Source organism: Panthera onca, chromosome D1, assembly GCF_046562875.1.
Source record: "Panthera onca isolate mPanOnc1 chromosome D1, mPanOnc1 haplotype 2, whole genome shotgun sequence".
NCBI lineage: Eukaryota > Metazoa > Chordata > Mammalia > Carnivora > Felidae > Panthera > Panthera onca.
In genome coordinates this window covers 15,942,057-15,961,380 of record NC_138348.1, presented here as the reverse complement: position 1 = coordinate 15,961,380, position 19,324 = coordinate 15,942,057, and the positions used below count along the sequence as shown (strand labels likewise).

Genomic DNA, 19,324 nt, shown 5'->3' with positions numbered 1-19,324 from the left:
GGCCACTGGAGGAAGCAGCCAAACTGGGCTTAGACATTTGAGCAGAGAGATTCATTTAGCAGTGAAGGAAAAAACCAGGGCCCCCCTTGCCCCTCACAGGTGCGGTCCAGAGAGGTGGCATGACTTGGCCAGGGCGTCTCACAGAGCCTGGAGCCTGGGCTCAGGGCTCTTGGCCAGGAGTGCCTTAGGTTGGGTGGAACTCTTAAGAGAAGCAACCCTAGGACCAGGCTTCCTGGAATTTTTTTTTCTATGCCATGGAAAATCCTCTGGTGCTACCTGGACAAGAAAGACCATCCACACTATCAGGGCACTCTGAGACCGGCTGGCTGGCTTCTTCCTCCCAAAAGTAGACTGATAATTGGATTTAGGCTCCCTACGGGGAAAGGAAGAGCAGAGGAGGCCCCTGGTTCCCAATATCTTGCACCGGACAGGACCACCCTCTCCCACTGGAAGCAGATGTGGAAGGGCCGTGGACTTGTTGCATACTGGGACCCCGAAGCAGCCTGGCGCGGCTCCTTCCCAGACCCTATGGGCACAGAACCACATGGAAGTTCAGCACTGCCCCACATCCAGGCTGCTGCAACCACAGGTCCCCAGGACAAAGGCAGTACAGAGCACAGGGGACCAGGCGGGAGAGCCCCGGGTTTCCTTCCATCACAGCGCCTCAGTTTCCTCATCAGAAGGACATACACAAGTGGGGGAAGGCTGAGGTTTCTTCTAGTGTTTTATGAATGTAGGATTCCACTCTCAGCTTCATTCAACTCATTCATGAGACAGAATACCTGGGATTTTGCTCTGAAGGTCAAGTATATTTCCCTGTGCTTTTTGTGAAAAATGCGTTGGACAAGAAGAGTCAGTTCCCTGTGACCGCACTGATCTTTTATTGCCCTTATACATTGAGAAGACATGGCAGGCCAGAAAGGCCTGTCCCCAACCACCATTTGCTGAGCCTACCACCCATTTGTCCCAAAGACCTGAGAGCTTCCAGTGGGAGCTCAGTTCAGTCCGTGTGCCGAGCCCCCCAGGCCCGCTCACCTTAATTGCACTGCCCTACTGATGCTTCCACTAGCCCAACCCTAAGATACACACTTGCACACACATATCCAGCAGCAGAAGGCGGCTTGTCCAGCTTCCTTCCAGGCTCCCAGTACATGGGCTGGCATCCTGTGGCACCTGTAACACAGGTTCCCTTGTGAATGAGCTGCACCGAAATCTTGCATGGAGGCACCTGCGCCCCCACTTCCTGATGGCTGCCCCTGAACCAAGGGCCAGGGCTCAGCCTCTGACCTGGGTGGTGGTGTCGGGGTGACTTGGAGTACATACCTGGCCCTCTCCGGGAGCCAGCCGGATCACTGAGGCACTGTAGGGGAGGAGGAGGCCACGTCACATGTGTGTTTCTCAGCTCTGAGAGCAAAGCCCAGAAACCAGTACACGTGTTGGACAAGACAGGGTCATTGCTCTCAGAGCCACCGCATGGCCCAGGCCAGCACAGTCCCAGCTGGTTCCCTGCCTCCACCACCCTGGGCCCTGGCCCTATGGGCTCCTCACCTCGTACTTCTAGGCGGCACTCACACTGTGCCTCGCCTTGTAAGTTGGTGGCCCTACAGACATAGATGCCCCCATCAAAGGGGCAGGTCTTTCTGATCTCCAAGGTCAACACTCCCTGCTTGCTGAACATGCGGAAGCGGGCATCTTCTCCCAGGTCCAGGCCATTCTTGAACCAGGAAACCTTGGGCTATAAATCAGGTAATGGGAGGGAGGGAGACCATCTCAGGTTGACAGGAGACCTGGCAGGAACCTGTTTGTATTCTAGGGGCTCCCGCTGGAATCCAAACTATGCCTAAGCAGGGAATGAACAGGGAGCCAATGGAGAGTGCCGAGGCCCTGCTCAGGGAGAGGAGCCCGGCCCTGCGCCCCTGGGCAGTAGAAAGCAGGGAAAGGCTGGGGAGAGGACCGATGGAGGTTGGAGCCTCCAAACCCTGCCTCCTGAGTCTGCCTGGATCAGGATCCCAAACTGTCTACCTTGGGGCTACCCCGGACAGCACAGCAGAGGGTAGCATTGTAGCCAGCAATGACTGAGCGGTTCACCAGAGGGCGAGTGAAGCTCGGGGCCTCGGAGAAGTCCAGGGCCTTGTAGTTGGGTGGCTCATATGTGATGCCTGTGGGTGATAAGACTTTGCACCAAGAGTGCCACACCACGCTAGGCCCCCTCCCTGCTCCTACCGCCTCCCTGCCCCAGCTCCTCCTGGGGGTGGGAGTAAAGGTACAGCACCTGGTCTGGGGATAAAGACAGGCTCCTTGGTGGTGGCCGCGTTGTCACTGGGCCCCACCGCGTTATGGCTGAAGACCCGGAAGTAGTAGCCGTTGCCAACGATGAGCTCCGAGACGACACAGTGAGTGCGACGGTAATGTTCCAAGACAGTGAACCACTCCTGGGGGTGTGGAGGAAAGGGAGGGTCTCTGGGGGTCAGGCCCTACTCCCTGCCAGGGGCCTCTTTTGGGTACCCCTGGTGTCTGTACCCCAACTGTGGAGGGAACCAGATCAGAGAGGAAGGATGAAAAGCAGACCCATTCTAAGGTCAGGGGAGAAAGCTGGGGCCCGGGTGTGCCTGGCCCTGGGGAGGGTACATATGGGGGGCCCAGAACCCAGGCTCACCATGGTCTTCTTGTCAGCTTTCTGTACTGTGTAACCCAAGATCTCTGTGTTACCATCATCTTGGGGTGGCTTCCACTCCAGAACCACATTGAAACCCCATGCCTCAGTGACCCGAATATCCTGGGGAGGGCTTGGCTTGTCTGCAGGAGAGAGACCAGCCGGAACAGACCTCCTGAGGCTGCTGGAGTACAAACAGAGGGCCCTGGGAGGCCCCCTCACCCCCGCCAGCCTGGACCTGGCCTGCCACCTTCTGCAGGGTCTCTGGGCATCTCAGAGAGGGGGCCCCAGTGCCACGCACCAACGACCCGCAGGACCAGCGTGGCCTTGTCCTCCATGTTCTCGATCCGCAGCATCACCTCGTAGGTGCCAGAGTGGGTGCGGCGAGCAGCCCGGATGAACAGGATGGTGTCCGTGGGGCTGTTGCGGATGCTCACCTCCTCGCCTGCCAGTGGCTGCCCCTCTTTGGTCCAGGTCACCTGAGGCCGGGGCTTGCCCTGCAGGGAGGGACAGCTCACCCCCAAGCCTGGCACGACTGGGTGGCATCTCAGGGTCTGGTCAGCCCCTGAAACTCCTCTACCCACTAGGCAAGGATGACACACCAGGGCACAGAGAGGGGGACCAGCCCTACCTGGAAAGGAATGAGGAGGTTCACGGGCTCCCCGACCTTCCTCTGGATGGTCTGGCGCAGGTGCCGGGGCACCTGGAGCCGTGGCCGCTCTGCGGGTGCCAAGTGGGCAGCTCAGCAAGGGAGGGCTCAGCCCTGGGGAGCCCTACAGCTCCTCCCCTCCCGAGGCAGGGCCCAGAAGGCTATGGCTGAGGAAAATGCCCCGCCCTCAGCTCCCCCTATCCCAGCCCCAGATGGTCTACGGAACCCCTGCTTCTATCTCCACCTCACCACACCGCTGTAAGAGGGAGGGATCAGAGAGGGTGAGCAACTTGTTCAAGGTCACGCAGTTAGGAAGTCACAGGCCAGGATGCAAATGTAGACTTTTGGACTCTATCCCTGTCCTGCAGGCTGTTTCTGCCCCAGTCTGCTGCCTCTTTCCGCTTTGAGAACCAATCTTTACATGATTGATCCTTTGCTGGGAATAGAGGAATGGGGAGTGGATCCCAGATGGCCCAATGACGCTAAATTATGAACACGAGGACAATACCTACCTGTTGAACTGAGAGGCTCAGAGAACAAAGCTCAAAGGCCTACATTTTCCCTGTCCCAGAACTAGGGGTTGATGCAAAAAAGCCCAGGGAACCCTCTCCGAATGTTTTCCCTGGGCCTGGGGCGTGAATAAAGGCTCAGACTCTCCTGTCCCTCTCTCCAGTAGGGTCTCCCGGGATGTCCCCACTTCCACCGACCCCAACGGCCAGGATGTCAGCGGCAGGTCTGTCCTGTGACTGCGCAAGGGCCACTCACGCAGTATCTCCTGCACCGTCACGGGCTCCTTGGTGGCGATGGGGGCCCCGGGCCCCGCCATATTGTGTGCCCGCACACGGAAGAGGAGCCGGGCCCCTGTGGGCAGGTCCTTCACCAGCAACGAGGTGTGTTCTGTCAGCCCCTCCAGGGCAGCTACCCACTCCGAGCCTGGCCGGGGAAGCCCGTGGGCAGCATCAACATCAAGGGCCCGCCCCACTGCCCGCCCTCCGGTGGCTGTCTGGGGCTTCTGCCGTAAAGAGGGGTCGAACAGGGTGACAGGTGCCGGTCCGAGGGGGGCAATTCAGAGGAGGGTGCTGGGTGAGGGCCCGGGGCTGGGCAGGGGCACTCACAGCCCTCCCGGCAATACTCCACGCTGTAGCCATCCAAGCCTCCGGCTCCCACCCGCTCCGGGGGCCGCCACTTGAGGGAGACGGTGGTGTCTGAGACATCCTCCACGGCCAGGTGGGTGGGCTCACTGGGGGGGCCTAGGCAGAGGCGGAGTCAGAGAGGGGTCTGAGTGAGCCTACACCACTGGGGGAAAGGGAAGGGCTCTGACCCAGACCCTCAACGGGCCACCGGTCACGCAGGGACACTTGCCCTTAGTCTGGCTTATTCGAGGGGTGTCAGAATTATTTCAGCTCCCACTAAAAGACCTGTCTCTAGATAGGCTTACAAACAAACACAGCAATTACAAAAGAGAGCCTAGGGCCGCCTGGGTGGCTCAGTCGTTAGGCGGTAGACTTCATTTCCGCTCAGGTCATGGTCTCACGTGAGACTGAGCCCCACTTCAGGCCCCACGCCGGGCATGGAGCCTGCTTACGATTCTCTTTCCCTGCCTCTTCTCTCCTTCTCAAAAAAAAAAAAAAAAAAAAATAGAGCGCTAAATAGGAATAGATACCCAAAAGAGCACAAACATGCTTAGAAGGAGCCCCTTCTGTCAGACAACACAGGAAATGCTATAAATGTAAGTTAAAGAAAAACTAGCTGGAAACGAGATTTCCTGGCACTGTATGATCGGGCGAGTTGACTAACAGCTAATAGTTGACTGACTGGAAGCCAGTCTCTAAAGAGAGAGGCCTGGACCCTTCTCCCCACAGTCCCCCCCACCCCCACCCCTTGCCTCCATCTCCCCAAGCCATGCTGGGTCCTTGGGCAGGGGGTGGCTTCTGCCCATGCCACAGACAGCCACCCCCCCACCCCCGCTCCCACATCCTGGTAGGGACAGCTGTCCTTGAGAGCCTGACACACCTGTCAGCATCCCTTCCACCCTCTCGACCCCCATGACTCAGATGAGGAAATGGCGACTTCAGGGCAGTGACCCCAGATGGCCCTCCTGGGGGTGGTGGAGAAAGACCCACGCCTCTTAGACCCCAAGGCGCCCAGTGCCCTCACCCTATCCCATATATGACAAACCCTGCTTGAAGGGAGTGGGGAAGAGGGGACAGTTAACATTTATTGAGCACCTGCTGTATGCCAGATGTTCTGCCTGCGCTATCTCATTTCACCCTAACCTCAGTTCCATGAAGTAGATACTGTCATTATCCCCATTTTACAGATGTGGAGAGTGAGGCCTGAGAGGCACCAACAGAGTGGTGAGAGGCTCAGCTCCACCCCTACCAGCTAGGTGACCTTGAGCAAGTCTAACTTCTCAGAGCCTCACTTCCTTTGTGAAATGAAAAGGATTATCCCCGGGGGAGCCTTTTAAAAGGGACCCGGATGTAAATGCCTAGTGCGGTGGCCGCCCACAGAGCAGCTGCTTCTGACCAGGGAGGGCGTGGGGCAGTGCCAGGCCAGGCAGGCTCACCAATAGGCATGAAGGGCTGGGAGGCAGGGCTGGGCCTGGACATGCCGATGGCATTGACCGCGTAGACTCGCATCTCATACACCACGCCCTCAATCATGCGCCGTGCCTCGTGGCTCAGCTCCTGCAGCAGGTCAAAGTTCAGCCGCATCCACCGGAAGCTCTTCTTCTTCTTGCGCTCCAGGATGTAGCCTGATGAAGGGGAGACGGGAGCTCTGGTCTGGGGCCCAGCCTGCCCCACAACCCCGGCCCTGAGCTCTATCCCCGTGCCCTGCACTCACCCAGGACTGGCTGCCCCCCGTCGTAGGCAGGCGGCTCCCACTGCACGGTGCAGGAGTCCTCACCCACATTGCTGATCTTGGGGGCCGCGGGAGGATCTGGCACATCTGGAGGGATGGACCCACATCAGCCCCGCCCAGGGCCCAGGGCCAAGGCTGCCTGCCCCCACCACCCCACAGATGCTTCCAGAATGCAGTTCTGATCGTGTCACCAGCCTGTGACCAATGCTTTTCATGGCTCCCCACTGCCCACATTCACCCCATGTCCTCATCCCAATCCTCTCCATGGAGCTGAGAGCATGCCCGTGATGTTTGTCACGTGGCTAAACGAGGTAAATGGAAGGGCCTCCCTGGTGGCCCCAGGCCAGCCAGCCTCACCGATGACCTTGACTGTGAGGTTGACCTGGTCCTCGCCCACGGGGTTCTTCACCGTAACAACGTAGACACCCTCGTCTTCCTTCTCTGCCCCCTCGACAGTGAAGATGCTGCGGTCCTTGGTGGTCTCCACCCGCACCCGGCCCTCGGTGTCACACAGCAGCTGGGTTGGGGGGGGAGGGGAAGTGGGGGAGAAGGGCCAAGTCAGAACCACAGGCTTTGACAGCCCGTGCAATGGCCAGAGATAGGAACAGAACTCCGCACGGGGTCCCGGGAGCAGATATAGCTTGAGTGGAAACTGCACTCTTGTGAGCACCAAGTCCAGACAGCTTTGTTTAGTGCTCGCCATGGGCAAAGCACTGGGGCCAGGGGCTTGGGCTCTAGGTCTGGCTTTATCACGGAGCTTTAGGCAATCACCGATTTTCTCTGTGCCTCAGTTTTCTCATCTGCCAAATGGAAATCACATGACCTTACAGAGCTGAGGATCCCAAAAGACCTCAGGTGGGTGGAGGGGTCAACCGTGCCTGGAGGAGGAAGAGCTGACCCGAGTGGTGCCCAGGCAGCTGCTCTGACAGAAAAGTGCCAGGGAAACCCCCTCTCCAGTCGGGAAGAAGTACAAAGTCAAGGTCGGCCCCGGGAGACGGGAGCTTTGGGAACAGCCTGGTCATGAGGGCTTCCCAGCAATGTTCAGGGAACTTGTGCCTGACCGAGGCATGAGGATCCCACGTAGACCATCCCTGGGGCAGGAACACAGCTGGCCAGACATGGTGGCTTCACGGAGACCTCACCAAAGGGTGGAAACCGTGTAGGCAGAAAATCACGGGAGGCAAACGAGCTGGATCCCACCATCAGCCTCACTCACCTTCTTGTCAAACACCCACTCGTCACTGTCACCTGCATCCTCCCCTGGGGCATCCAGGGATGGCCCTGCTGGGACCTTGTTCTTCTGGGAACAGAGCAGGAGGGAAGCAGGGGGAAGAGGGGCTGACTCAGCCTGGAGGGTATCATCCCTGCCCAGCGGCCCCTCTGGCCCCCCTTTGCCCACCCACATTCTGCTGCCCACCTTGCCCGCCTCCCAGCCAGCTGAGCCTCTGCACTCCCAGCGGGTAGCCAGTTGTAGGGTGTGCACTTGTGGGATGGGGAGCCGATGCCAACACCCGTTGGTCCCACGCACCCATTTTACAGATGGGGAAGTGGAGGAGGGATCCACAGTACCTGTGTGAGGGTCTTCTGCCAAATCACAGTGGGAGCGGGGTCCCCAGAGATAGGGACATCCAGGCGTAGCTTGTTCCCAGCCACAACCACAATGGTATCCGGCTTGCGGCCCGGACAGTCCAGGTGGATCTTGGGAGGTTCTGGGGGGGGAGATGGCATAGGTCAGAAAAAGGGGCAGGGGCCCAAGCGTCATGAAAGAGGCAGAAACTGGAAGGAGTCCATGCCCCTGGTGGTTGTTTTTTAATCAATTCGACTGACATATAATTTCCATTCAAGAAGATGCCAAGATTTGAGCATACGGCTCGATGAGGTGTCACAATTGTATACACCTGTGCAACCACCACCAGGTCAAGATCTAGGACCTTTCCATCCCCCCTGGAAGTTCCAGGGAAGTTTGTAACACCGGGTCGCCTACTGTAGCATTTCTCAGACTGCGTTTAGGAGGAACACCAGTGTCTTGCCAGAAAAAAGAAAAAGAAGTTTCCACGGCCAAATCGATGAGGAGGCCCTGGATGAAACAGAGTTAAGCACATTTCTTCACCACAGGATTTTCCAGAGCCTTTGAGATGCTTCTGAGTCAGCAGGAGGTGGCCCGAGTGTTCAGTGATTCTCAAACTGACTTCATCATGGAACCCTTTTTGTTTCCCCCTAAATTCTCAGGTTAGTTAACATACAGTGTGGCCTTGGCTTCAGGAGTAGAATCCAATGGCTCATCACTTACATATACCTTTTTTAATGCTTATTTATTTTATTTAATTAATTAATTAATTTATTTATTTTGAGAGAGAGAGAGAGAGAGAGAGAAAGCGCGCGCGTGTGCAAGCAGGGAAGGAACAGAGAAAGTGGGAGACAGAATCCAAAGCAGGCCCAGGCTCTGAGCTGTCAACATGGACCTGACGCGGGGCTTGAACTCACAAACCGCAAGATCATGACCTGAGCCGAAGTCGGACGCTTAACCGACTGAGCCACCCAGGTGCCCCTCCAACCATGGAACCCTTTTTATTTTTTTTTATTTTTTGCTGGAAATAGTGTTTTTTTTTCAATATATGAAATTTATTGTCAAATTGGTTTCCATACAACACCCAGTGCTCATCCCAAAAGGTGCCCTACTCAATACCCATCCCCCACCCTCCCCTCCCTCCCACCCCCCCATCAACCCACAGTTTGTTCTCAGTTTTTAACAGTCTCCTATGCTTTGGCTCTCTCCCACTCTAACCTCTTTTTTTTTTTTTTTCCTTCCCCTCCTCCATGGGTTTCTGTTAAGTTTCTCAGGATCCACATAAGACTGAAACCATATGGTATCTGTCTTTCTCTGTATGGCTTATTTCACTTAGCATCACACTCTCCAGTTCCATCCACGTTGCTACAAAGGGCCATATTTCATTCTTTCTCATTGCCATGTAGTATTCCATTGTGTATATAAACCACAATTTCTTTATCCATTCATCAGTTGATGGACATTTAGGCTCTTTCCATAATTTGGCTATTGTTGAGAGTGCTGCTATAAACATTGGGGTACAAGTGCCCCTATGCATCAGTACTCCTGTATCCCTTGGGTAAATTCCTAGCAGTGCTATTGCTGGGTCATAGGGTAGGTCTATGTTTAATTTTCTGAGGAACCTCCACACTGCTTTCCAGAGCGGCTGCACCAATTTGCATTCCCACCAACAGTGCAAGAGCATGGAACCCTTTTTAAATGGAGTATCCCTATTCAATGAATGAACTTAGTTTGGAAAGCCCTGACCTAGAGCATGCTTCAGCCCGGACTACCCTCCTGAAGTTAGGATAGATGCTTGATGTTTAATCTAAAAGAAGGAGGGGTGGGGCGCCTGGGTGGCTCAGTCGGTTGAGCGTCCGACTTCAGCTCAGGTCACGATCTCACGGTTCGTGAGTTCAAGCCCCGCATCAGGCTCTGGGCTGATGGCTCAGAGCCTGGAGCCTGCTTCCGATTCTGTGTGTGTCTCTCTCTCTCTGCCCCTCCCCCATTCATGCTCTGTCTCTCTCTGTCTCAAAAATAAATAAACATTAAAAAATAAATAAATAAATAAATAAAAATAAAAGAAGGAGGGGTACTTCTAAAAGCAGAAAATTAATAATGAAATCTCACATCTTCTCGTCTCATCTTTCCTACACCCTGTGGAGGAGGCACGTCAGGATTCCCACTTCAGAGAATAGGAAACTGAGGTGCATAGAGATTATAATTGGCCCATGGTTCTGACTGACAGAGCTGGGGCTTGGGTCTTGGGGTCCCCACTCCAGCTTCCTTGCTCTTCCCTCTGTGAGTGGAGAGGGACATGGGTGGAGTGGGCATGGGGAGGAGGTCCCGCGACTCACCTTGCCTGGGCACGAAGTCAATCTTGACCTCTGCAAGAGAAGGGAGAGCGTGAGGCACGGGGCTGGGCACAGGCAGAGCCCGGCGACGGGGCCCCCACCTGGCCCAGGCGCCCGCTCACCCATGAAATGGAGCTTCGCTGACAGGTTGCAGGCGAAGCCCTCAGGCACAAAGCTGTAGTCCGCCTCGTCGGCAGGCGTGACGTCGTCAATGGTCAGTTTGTGGACTCTGCAGGGATGTAGTGGCTCAGGGGAGCCCACTGGACCACACACCCCAGTCTCGTGGTAGTCAGGGCTCCAGAGGGCCCCTGCCCCGCCTTAGCTCAGTGGGGTGCTGGTATTTTAAATGCTCTCTTTCTCTATTTTTGGCTTTCTAGCTCCCTCGCGTGTTTTCAGAGGTAGGCAATGTACAAGTGCCCCTTGGCTGGGCCTTTAGAGACTGATCGGGGGCTGCTGTCACTAATCTCTGTGACCTTGGACCCAGCACGGGCCAGTGCAGATGCTCGAGGCATGAGTAAGAGAGTGGGAGAGAGTGAGGGCCCTTGGCCAGAGCTGGCCTGGCTGCCTGCTGCCCTGCCCTGGCCATGACCTGCGGGGAGGGGGCCGGGGGAACTCCCAGCCTGTCTGTCTCTCTCCCTACTTCTCTCTTTCTGTCCTCTGCCTCTGCAGGATTCTCTTCTGTATGCTCCTGTCTCTCCCTCTCTCTCTGTCTCTCTATCTCAGTCTGTGTCCTGTGTCTATTCGTGTGTCTCTTCCTGTCCCTCTCTGTCTCACTGTCTCTATCTCTCTCTTTCTCTGTCTCTCCCTGTTTTTCCCTGTCTCCCTATGTGTCTCTAGTGTCTGTCTGTTTCTCCCTCTGTCTCTCTCTCTCTGTCTCAGTCTCTGCTCTCCCCATCTGCCTGCCCCCGTTTGCATTGGGGCCCAGCTCTGCACACTCACCGCCCAATGTGGGACACCTTTACGCGGCTGTCGGGCACCAGCTCCTTCCCGTTCTTCAGCCACACGCCCCGCACGTTCTCATCGGACACTTCACACTTGAACACTGCCTGGTCCTTTGCACCCACGGTCAGGTCTGCAATGCTCTGGTACACCTCCAGCTTTTTCTCTGGGGGGCAGAGGACAGGGCAGAGCCAGTGAGCCGGGGAGGGTGTGTGTGGGTGTGGGCGCGAATCCGTGTGGAGATCACACAGGCATGTGAAAACCCGCGTGTGCACGCGTGAGTGTGATTCATGTGTGCCTACAATGATGGGACGGTGTGCACGAGGAAGCTCAAGTGTGTGTGTGGTGCGGGGCGACACTAACCAGGCCCATCTGGCCCTCCCAGTACTCTCTGAGGTGGCCACCTCGGCACCCCCATTTTACAGATGAGAATGGCGAGGCTCGGTGTGTCAGAGTGACCTGCCCAAGGTCACACAGGCCTCCATCCTGGGTTTGCCTGATTCCCAAACACGGCCGGGGGTGGTGCTGGGGCCGAGGGTGCCCAGGGCCTTGAAGCCTCCTGTGCTACCCCCCACCCCACCCCCCGGGGCCTCACCCTGAACGATGAGTTCGGCCAGCGCCTGGCCCCCGCTGGTGCGCAGCGCGTAGTGCCCCGCGTCCTCCAGCGTCGCCTCGTTGATGATGAGGTGGTGTCTCTGCCCGTCCTTCTTGAACCGGTATTTGAAGGTCTCCTCCCTGGTCAGCTCCACCCCATCCTTCAGCCTGGCCGGGGGGCGGGCAATAAGTGCCGAGGCCTCCTTTGGGGATGCCCGCAGGCCCCCCAGCCCTGCCCACGCCCCCGTGCCTCTGGCACTCACCACTTGACCTGGGCCCCCTCCTCAGACACTTCGCACTCGAACTCCACCCGCTGCCCCACCATCACCAGCTGGTCTTCCAGGGGCCGAGTGATCAGCACGGGGGGCTCTGGCGAGCAAGGAGAACGTAGATGGCCGAGCCCTGTGCACCCTCCCCGCAGGGTCCCAGCCTCCCAGGGGCCCCGGTCCAGGCCCACCTTTGACGAACAGCTCCGTGCTGCACTTCTCCCCGCCCACCACGCACTGGTAGGCCGCGTCATCGGCCAGCGAGCACTGGCTGATGGTCAGCGTGCGCTTGGCACCCACGGACTCGAAGATGTACCTGCGCCGGGGGCCGGGGGCGGGGCATGGATGGACAGCCGTCACTCACCTCGTGTGTCCCAGGTGCCCGGTCCAACCCCCTCCTCCCGTCGGACGGTGCCCCCACCCCCGAGCCTTCCTTCCCGGAGCTGGGCCTTACTTGCTGTGGAGCAGAAGGGGCCACGGGAGCATCCAGGAGGGAGGAAGCGAGACCCGGAGCAAAAGGGCGAGGAACAGAGACAGGCAGAAACAGAAAGATGGGCAATTAGACCCAGGGAGAGGAAAATGGGGAGAGACACGCAGGGCAGAAGCCACACAGAGACAGAGAACACGGCAGCGGCCGGCCGTGAGAGGCACGGAGAGCAGGCTGGGAGCCTCCCTGCCCCCACTGCTCCCGGGGCTGCACCTGCCCCCCCACCCCCAGCCCCACTGCACCTGCCGCTCATCTGGATCTCCTGTCCATTCTTCAGCCACTTGACCTCGGCGTCGGGGTCGGCCAGCTCCACGGTCAGCCGGATCTTGTGGCCCTTGCTCACCTGGTAGGCGGGCTCCAGCTTCTTCTGAAAGGCTGAGCACGTCCGTCAGCACCCCCACTGCCCTGCCACCCCTGCTGCCCCAGAAGGCTCACACGCATCACCGTGGCTGGTGGCCGTGCCGCTGGGCCGAGTCCTCCCACCACACTCTGCCTGTGTCCCCCATTTTCTCTATCTCCACTGTGCCTGTCTCTTTGTTATCTCTGTCTGTTCTACGTGTCTGTCTCCTCTCTCTTTGTCCTTCTGCCTTCCTTGGGGTCCCCTCCACCTGCTCAGCTCAGGGACAGGGTTAGCGGCTCCTAGAGAGACAGAAGCTTGGCCGGAGAGGGAGACAGCAGCCAAAGGGACCTTCTCTCCTTCTTGACTCTGCTTTACAGCACACCCCAGGCTTCTACTCAGTGAGGAGGGCCCAGCTGTGCTCTGTCCTCTTCTTGTGGTGTCTCTGGTCTAAGCTGACTCTTACCTTTTCGTGTGTGTGTGCACGCATGTGAGTGTGTGCGTGTGCCCTCTCCTCTTGCATGGCAGCAGAGGGCTAACCTGTGCTCTTCTTCTCGTCTCGCTTCATGCCCTTGAGCCTCTTGAGCATGCCGCGCAGGTCGGTGATGCCATGCTGGAAGGCGATGCGCTCATATTCGGAGGGGGATGCCTGCCGCAGGATCTCCCACACGTCCTCCTCGGCTGGCGCCTCCAGCCTCGGGTCCCTGCGTCCAGCAGAGAAGCCTCAAGGGAATCCCCTCTGGCTGGGGGGGGGGGGGGGGCGGCGGGCAGGACTGTTGCCCCCCGCCCTCCCCTGGGGTAGGGCTTCCTGGGGCCCAGGACCCCTCTGGTGGTGCCGCTTGGGCTGGCTTTGGACCTCGAGTTCAGTATGGGGGAGTCCTGGTGGAACTGGGGGTGACGGGGGCGCAGGCTTCATCAGGCACTCACCTTAGGTTCCGGAAACTGCTGCTCCGGGCAGGACAAAAAGGCAGTGGACCATTAGAGGCATGGGCCACCTGCCCACAAAGGCCCCGGGGCCACAGCCCATGGGCCTTCACCCCTCCCTTCTCCCCACGCCCGTGTCCCTCCATTTACACAGCAGGGCCTTCCCCACACAGGGCCTTGTTTGTTCCTCCTGAGCTCTGGCAGGTGAGTATCTGGAGAACCAAAACTCAGAGACGCCCCAGGCAGTGGGGATCCACACTCAGGTCTGTCTGATTCCCAGCCCTGTCTGTCACCAGGGTACAGAGTCCCACCAACACCCTGTTGCCCCCAAACACCGGCCCCCGATGCTTACTCTCTAGGCCACGGCAGCATCAGCCACAACGCAGGGTCCAGGAGAGAGAAGGAGAGGACACAGAGTCAGCTGGAGGGGCTGGGGGAGAAATCCCTGCAGCTTGGCGCCCCCTCCCAGCTTCTTGTGAGTCCCCGGCGCCTACTGAGGCAAGCTCTCATGGACTCAAGCGTCAGGGGTCGTGGGGGACCCTGGGAGGATCTTAGTTCACAAGATATCATGTCTGCAGAGCCCTCTGACTCTTCCCAACACCAGGATTATCCAAATTTTTTTTTAATGCTTATTTATTTTTGAGATACAGAGTGAGACAGAGCACAAGGGGAAGAGAGACAGAGAGAGGAGACACAGAATCCGAAGTAGGCTCCAGGATCTGAGCCATCAGCACAGAGCCTGATGCAGGGCTCGAACCCACAAACAGTGAGATCGTGACCTGAGCCAAAGTCGTCACTTTACTGACTGAGCCACCCAGGCACCCCTAGGATTATCCCATTTGACACACAGGGAAATTGGTTTAGAGAGGTACAGTAACCAGCTCAGGGCCACACAGCCGGAAAACCGCATTGCTGGGATTTGAAATGGGGCCTCACCATCTGCCCAGGAGCTGCTACCCAGGGGCTCACCTCTTCTTCAGCAGCGAGCTGAAATCCAGAGTTCCAGCGTCCTCGTGGCTGTCACTACGGAGAGGGACCCCAGTAAGGACCTCCCCAACTGGAAGAGGCTTGGGGAGGTGGGGGTGGGGAGAGGTACTGGGAGAAGAAGGGACACTGTCTGGATGGGGGGCTCCATCTCAGACCCCCAAAGTCTGACAAGCATGGGCTGGGAGAGGGGTACCTGATTCGCCGACCACTTCCAGCCAGGCTCCTGTGGGGTTAGAACCAGTTCCTTCAGCTGCCCAGGGGAGCTTGCTGTCCCCCATCACTATCAACTTCAGCTCTGTCCCCCCACAGCCCCCCCCCCCAACATCATTCCCAGCCCTGACCCCGAGGGGCTTCAGATCCCAGCACTGGCCTCCCTGCCGTCCCTGAGAAGAGATGACCACTCACGTGCGGCGAAAAGCCGATCGGAGGTCCAGATCTCCAGGGCCAACGGCCTCTGTGTTCAGAGAGGGAGAGGAGACAGGGAAGAGGCTTCAGAAGCCTGGGGCGAGGTACACCCCAGAAGCCTCGCTCACCCCGGAGTCTCCGAGTATTACAGACCTGCCCATCCATGACCCTTGAGAGCGGGCATCTGCCCCAGGACCCCACATTCTGAGCCTTTCCAGAACTGAGGTACCAGGGAGTTTGGGTAGTTGATGGTCCCCAGCCCCTTAGCAGTGGCTGATCTCCCACTCAGCTCCCAGCTCACCCTTCACCTGTTCACCTGTGCCAGGAGCCTGGACCATCTCACCATCCAGGTGAGATCTGGCCTTGGCTGTCAGACCCCACCCCAACCCTGGGAACCTCCATGGGTTTCTCTCGTGCCCCTGCATGAGCAGCACTGGGCATGTGGGCAGCGGTTGTCCGGTTGGGACTAGGCATCCTCCTTAGTGTTGGGAAATGGAGGCAGATGTGGGGGATGAGACCCATGGGGACCTGAGCCCAGGACGCCAGGGCTCCCCTCACCATGGACAGTGAGACTGAAGTTGCAGCTGTCAAATTTGTCCTTGGTGGAAACCTCACAGCGGTAGCCACCTGCAAAAGTAGTCTGGGCATCTGTGATGTGCAGCTCAAACAGGTAGACCTGTAGAAGGAAGGTATCAGGGGAGACCAGGGACCGGAAGAGAAGGCCCTTCACTCCTAAAGGAGACTGGGAGTGGCTAATGGCCACCAACATTTTCACCCCTCAGGGTTTAGTTAACCTGTGGGTAAGGGTTTTGTGTAAATAGGAAAAAGAGCCCCTTGTCAAGACACATGACTGCCATCTGCTGGCACAAGGTGGTAATAAAATATAAATCTGTGATGGCTACGAGGCAAATGACCTTCACTTAAGACAAGGCACTTTTGTGAAGTGCACAACCCACACAACTGAACGTGTTGGCCCTGCCCTGCCAGAGGAGCCTTTGCCTGGGCCAAGACTGTGGAAGAGTGGGAGGAGCGGAAGCTGGGAATCAAAGCACAGGTTCTAGGCCTGGCTCTGAGTGACATCAGACCAGCAGCAGCAACCTCTCAAGCTTCGGTTTCTTTGTATAATGAAGGGCCCCTTGAGCTCCAATCCTCATCCATCCAGAGGGTTCACATCTTCACTGGCTGATGCCACCTTCCCCCATGCTTCATGAGGTCCCTCAGCCTTCCTGGGCCCCCTGCCCCCACAAGTTTTATTATGCCCCCTTAAGACTGTCACGCCCTCCAAGCCCGGCATGTCCCACAGGTCTCCTGGGCCTCCCCATTTTCCCCGGGTGCCCCTGGCTATCCAACCTGCTTCCCAACTTCCCTAGGTCTCGTTTTGGCACCTCCTGTGTGCCTTCAGTCTCAGGGTGACCCCCAGGCTCCCCTGTGCCCCCGGTGCCTCCCAGGGGCTCCCATGCCCTCTTTCCAGGGGGCCCCTGAACCGTGCCGTGCCCACAGGCCCCACCTTGCTGGTCCGGTCGTAACTGTTGTGCAGCTGCAGGTGTTGGCCCACCTTGCTGCTCAGGTCCACCCACTTGCCCTTGAACCACTTGACTATGGGCGGTTTCAGGAGGCTGGCGCCTGCCACGCGGGCTGAGAAGGTGATGCTGCCACCTGCAGGGAAAGGGCAACAGGCTGGGCCTGGGCGGGTGCCCTGCTGTGCCCTGCCCCACCCCACCCCGGGGTGCGACAGCCCACACTCACCTGCGGTCACCTCGCCATCCTGTGGCCGCATCACAAAGAGGCCGATGGGGTCATCAGAGGCACCAGAGCCATCGGGGGCTGCTGAGCTTGACCCTGTGAGCAGAGGCCTTTGTGACCTGCCTTGGGACACCCCATCCGCTGGCCTTCACCGTCCCTGCACCGCCCTCCCTGCACCGGCTCACCTTTGGGACTTGGGGAGCCTCCTCCCTCCTCAGTGGTCGAGGCCAGTGCTTCTCCGGAGCCTCCAGGAGCCTCAGTAGGGGCAGGAGCAGGGCCCGGCACAGGCTCTGCCTTCTCTGGAAGGGAAAGGGTGGGGGGTCGTGGAGCAGCTTCTAAGCAGAGAGCCCTCCTCTTGCCCCTGGTCCCCCTCAGTCTTTGCAGGCTGGTCACATACTGCAGCGTGTGCATCTGGCCTCCTCACCCTCGCAGACTGCACGCCCACGCCCTGGTGGGTCAGCCCGGGCGGCTGTAGGCTCCATTCCTCCCCTCCTTTCCCCAGGGGCTCCCTCCACACCCGCAGCAACCAGGGGCTTCCCTGCCAGCGCACGCAGCCCACCGAGTCCCCATCTGTGAGAAGGCGTCTGGAGGGAGGGCTGCGTGGTGCCTTATCCATCTCAGAACTTTCCCTACTTCCACAATGACTGGACCAGGCCAGGGAGACACATGGGGACACTCAGTGAGGTCTTGCTGCAGAAAAGGGAGGAAGGGAATTCCTGGCAGACGGCTCAGCCAAAGCAAAGGCAAGAAAGTGGGAAGGCTCCTCCTATACCCTGGGTGAGGGAGAGATGGCCAGGCTGCCCCAGAAGCTCAAACCTAGGGAAGGCGGACCAGGGTCTTACCTGCTTCTATGACCTTGAGGTCAAACTTGACCTTGGAGGAGCCAGCGATGACTGCGTAGGGTCCCTGGTCGGCGGGGCCCACGTCCCGCACTGTCAGAGTGTGCCTCGTGCCCTCGGCTGCTAGGCCATACTTGTCACTGGCGCTGATGTCACTGCCCCCCCGCTGCCAGCGCACCTTTACTCCTGACCGCTCTGTCTCGGCCTCGAACACAGCAGGGCTGCTGGCTGCCACCTCCACTGACCTTGGCTTCTTGCTGAAGGCTGAGACTGAGATAGGCCAATGGAGGCTGCAGGAGCCACTGGCTGGCCCAGGCACCCCATCCCTGCATCCCTTCTTCCTAAAGCACTTTAAGGCATCACCTCATTTAATGCTTCAGTGGCTCTATGAGACCGATGCAATTATTATGCCCATTTCTCACATGTGGACACTGAGGCTCAGAGAGTTCAAGTGACTTATCCAACATCACACAGCCAGTAGGCAGAAGAGCCAGGGCCGTGGTCCTAACCTCCACACAAGAATTTTATTAGGTATGTCCTTGGATACCTGACCCTTCCTTCCTGGGGAAGCCCAACTCCCTCTCTCCCCCACCATCTGGGGCCCTTGGCAAGGGGCAGGTACTCTGTCCACTTGAATTGTGGCTAAATTTGTTCTCCAAGGGCCTCAGGCTGAGAATCAGCAACTGAGATAAAGCTGGACTGGGAGGCGCCGGGGGCTGGGGGGCTGGGTCCCTGCCCTGAATGACCTTGGTAAGGGCACAAGCCAGGACCAAGTCCCTGGCCTGTGACTTTCTCTGCCCTTGGCCCAGGATCAGGGCTTCTCGACCATTCTCTCGCAGAACAGAAGAACTGGCATTTTCACGCCAGGTGTGAGGGCCAAAGGAATGTAGGCTCCTAAAGCAGGGACTATCACAACTGGAGAGAGCCAACTCAACTCCTCCTTATACAGATAGGGAAACTGAGACCCAGAGAGGGCAAGGGCTTGCCCAAGAGCATTCAGCGAGACTGGCTCAAGTCTAGACTCGGGCCCCTGCCTGTGGCAGCCTTTTCCCAAAAGGCAAGCCCAGGCCTAATCTTGCTGCAGAAGGAGATGGGATGGGGATAGGGAAGGGATCCTCTTCTGTCCTGAGACTGGAGTGATGGCCCACTCTGTACCCCCTGGCCCTGGTTCACCCTCACTCTCATCAGAAGGATGGGAAGGAGAAACCAAGAATCAGAAAAAGACCCAGAAGACAGCCCCCACTCTCAGGAACTCAGGAACTCAGGAACTCACTCAGGAACCCCCCAATTATAGATGTCCCAGCCCTCCTGGCCCCCCACCCAGCCCCAACCCTAGACCTGCGGCTACCTGGCTTCTTCCCCGGCTCAGGCATCTTGAGAGAGATCACACCAGGATCTGAGCAGTCACAGGCCACCCAAGGAGGATCTGAGCAGGACCCGTCCCCCCACACTATATAAGGGGCCCTCCCCCTCCCCAGGATTTCTTATCTGCCTCTTGCCCAACCACCTGCTAAATATAGACAAATTCCAGAGAGCAAGGCTCTCCAGGGCGATGGCAGGGCCACACTGTTCCCGGCTATCTCCTGTCCCTTCCCCCTTGGGTCCAATATGATGGCTTCTGCCCCTCTAACCCTTGGTAAGCCTCAGGGGCACCCCAAGCCCTATCTATATGTTCATCTGACAGGGAGATTGTATGGTGAATTGGCACAGATCCAGATCCTGGGGCCGGGCTGCCC

At 58.0% G+C, this 19,324-nt stretch overlaps 1 protein-coding gene across 1 annotated transcript; it reads right to left on the bottom strand.

Moving 5' to 3' along the window:
• Positions 1 to 857: 857 nt before the first annotated feature.
• Positions 858 to 19,068, bottom strand: MYBPC3 (myosin binding protein C3). The gene is made up of 34 exons (XM_078433451.2): positions 18,937 to 19,068; positions 17,592 to 17,858; positions 16,935 to 17,048; positions 16,753 to 16,845; positions 16,514 to 16,662; positions 15,565 to 15,682; positions 15,007 to 15,055; positions 14,795 to 14,824; positions 14,584 to 14,637; positions 13,618 to 13,638; positions 13,231 to 13,394; positions 12,596 to 12,728; positions 12,321 to 12,323; positions 12,058 to 12,182; positions 11,864 to 11,969; positions 11,602 to 11,768; positions 11,007 to 11,172; positions 10,190 to 10,296; positions 10,071 to 10,100; positions 7,737 to 7,876; positions 7,384 to 7,467; positions 6,525 to 6,684; positions 6,150 to 6,254; positions 5,872 to 6,060; positions 4,418 to 4,552; positions 4,068 to 4,235; positions 3,285 to 3,373; positions 2,955 to 3,150; positions 2,657 to 2,796; positions 2,273 to 2,432; positions 2,023 to 2,159; positions 1,549 to 1,735; positions 1,324 to 1,360; positions 858 to 1,173 (listed from the first exon to the last, which is right to left on the bottom strand). Exons 1-33 carry the CDS (start codon positions 18,959 to 18,961, stop codon positions 1,350 to 1,352), a joined length of 3,822 nt encoding a protein of 1,273 aa, XP_078289577.1. The 5' UTR covers positions 18,962 to 19,068; the 3' UTR covers positions 858 to 1,173; positions 1,324 to 1,349.
• Between the last annotated feature and the right edge of the window lie 256 nt (positions 19,069 to 19,324).

Coding starts and splice junctions, on each gene's coding strand:
- MYBPC3 (XM_078433451.2), bottom strand. CDS start 18,961: ATGCCTGAGCCGGGGAAGAAGCCAG. Junction 17,859..18,936: donor TGAGCCGGGGAAGAAGCCAG/GTAGCCGCAGGT, acceptor GGCCTATCTCAG/TCTCAGCCTTCAGCAAGAAG. Junction 4,553..5,871: donor CCAGCCCTTCATGCCTATTG/GTGAGCCTGCCT, acceptor GCCTCTGCCTAG/GCCCCCCCAGTGAGCCCACC.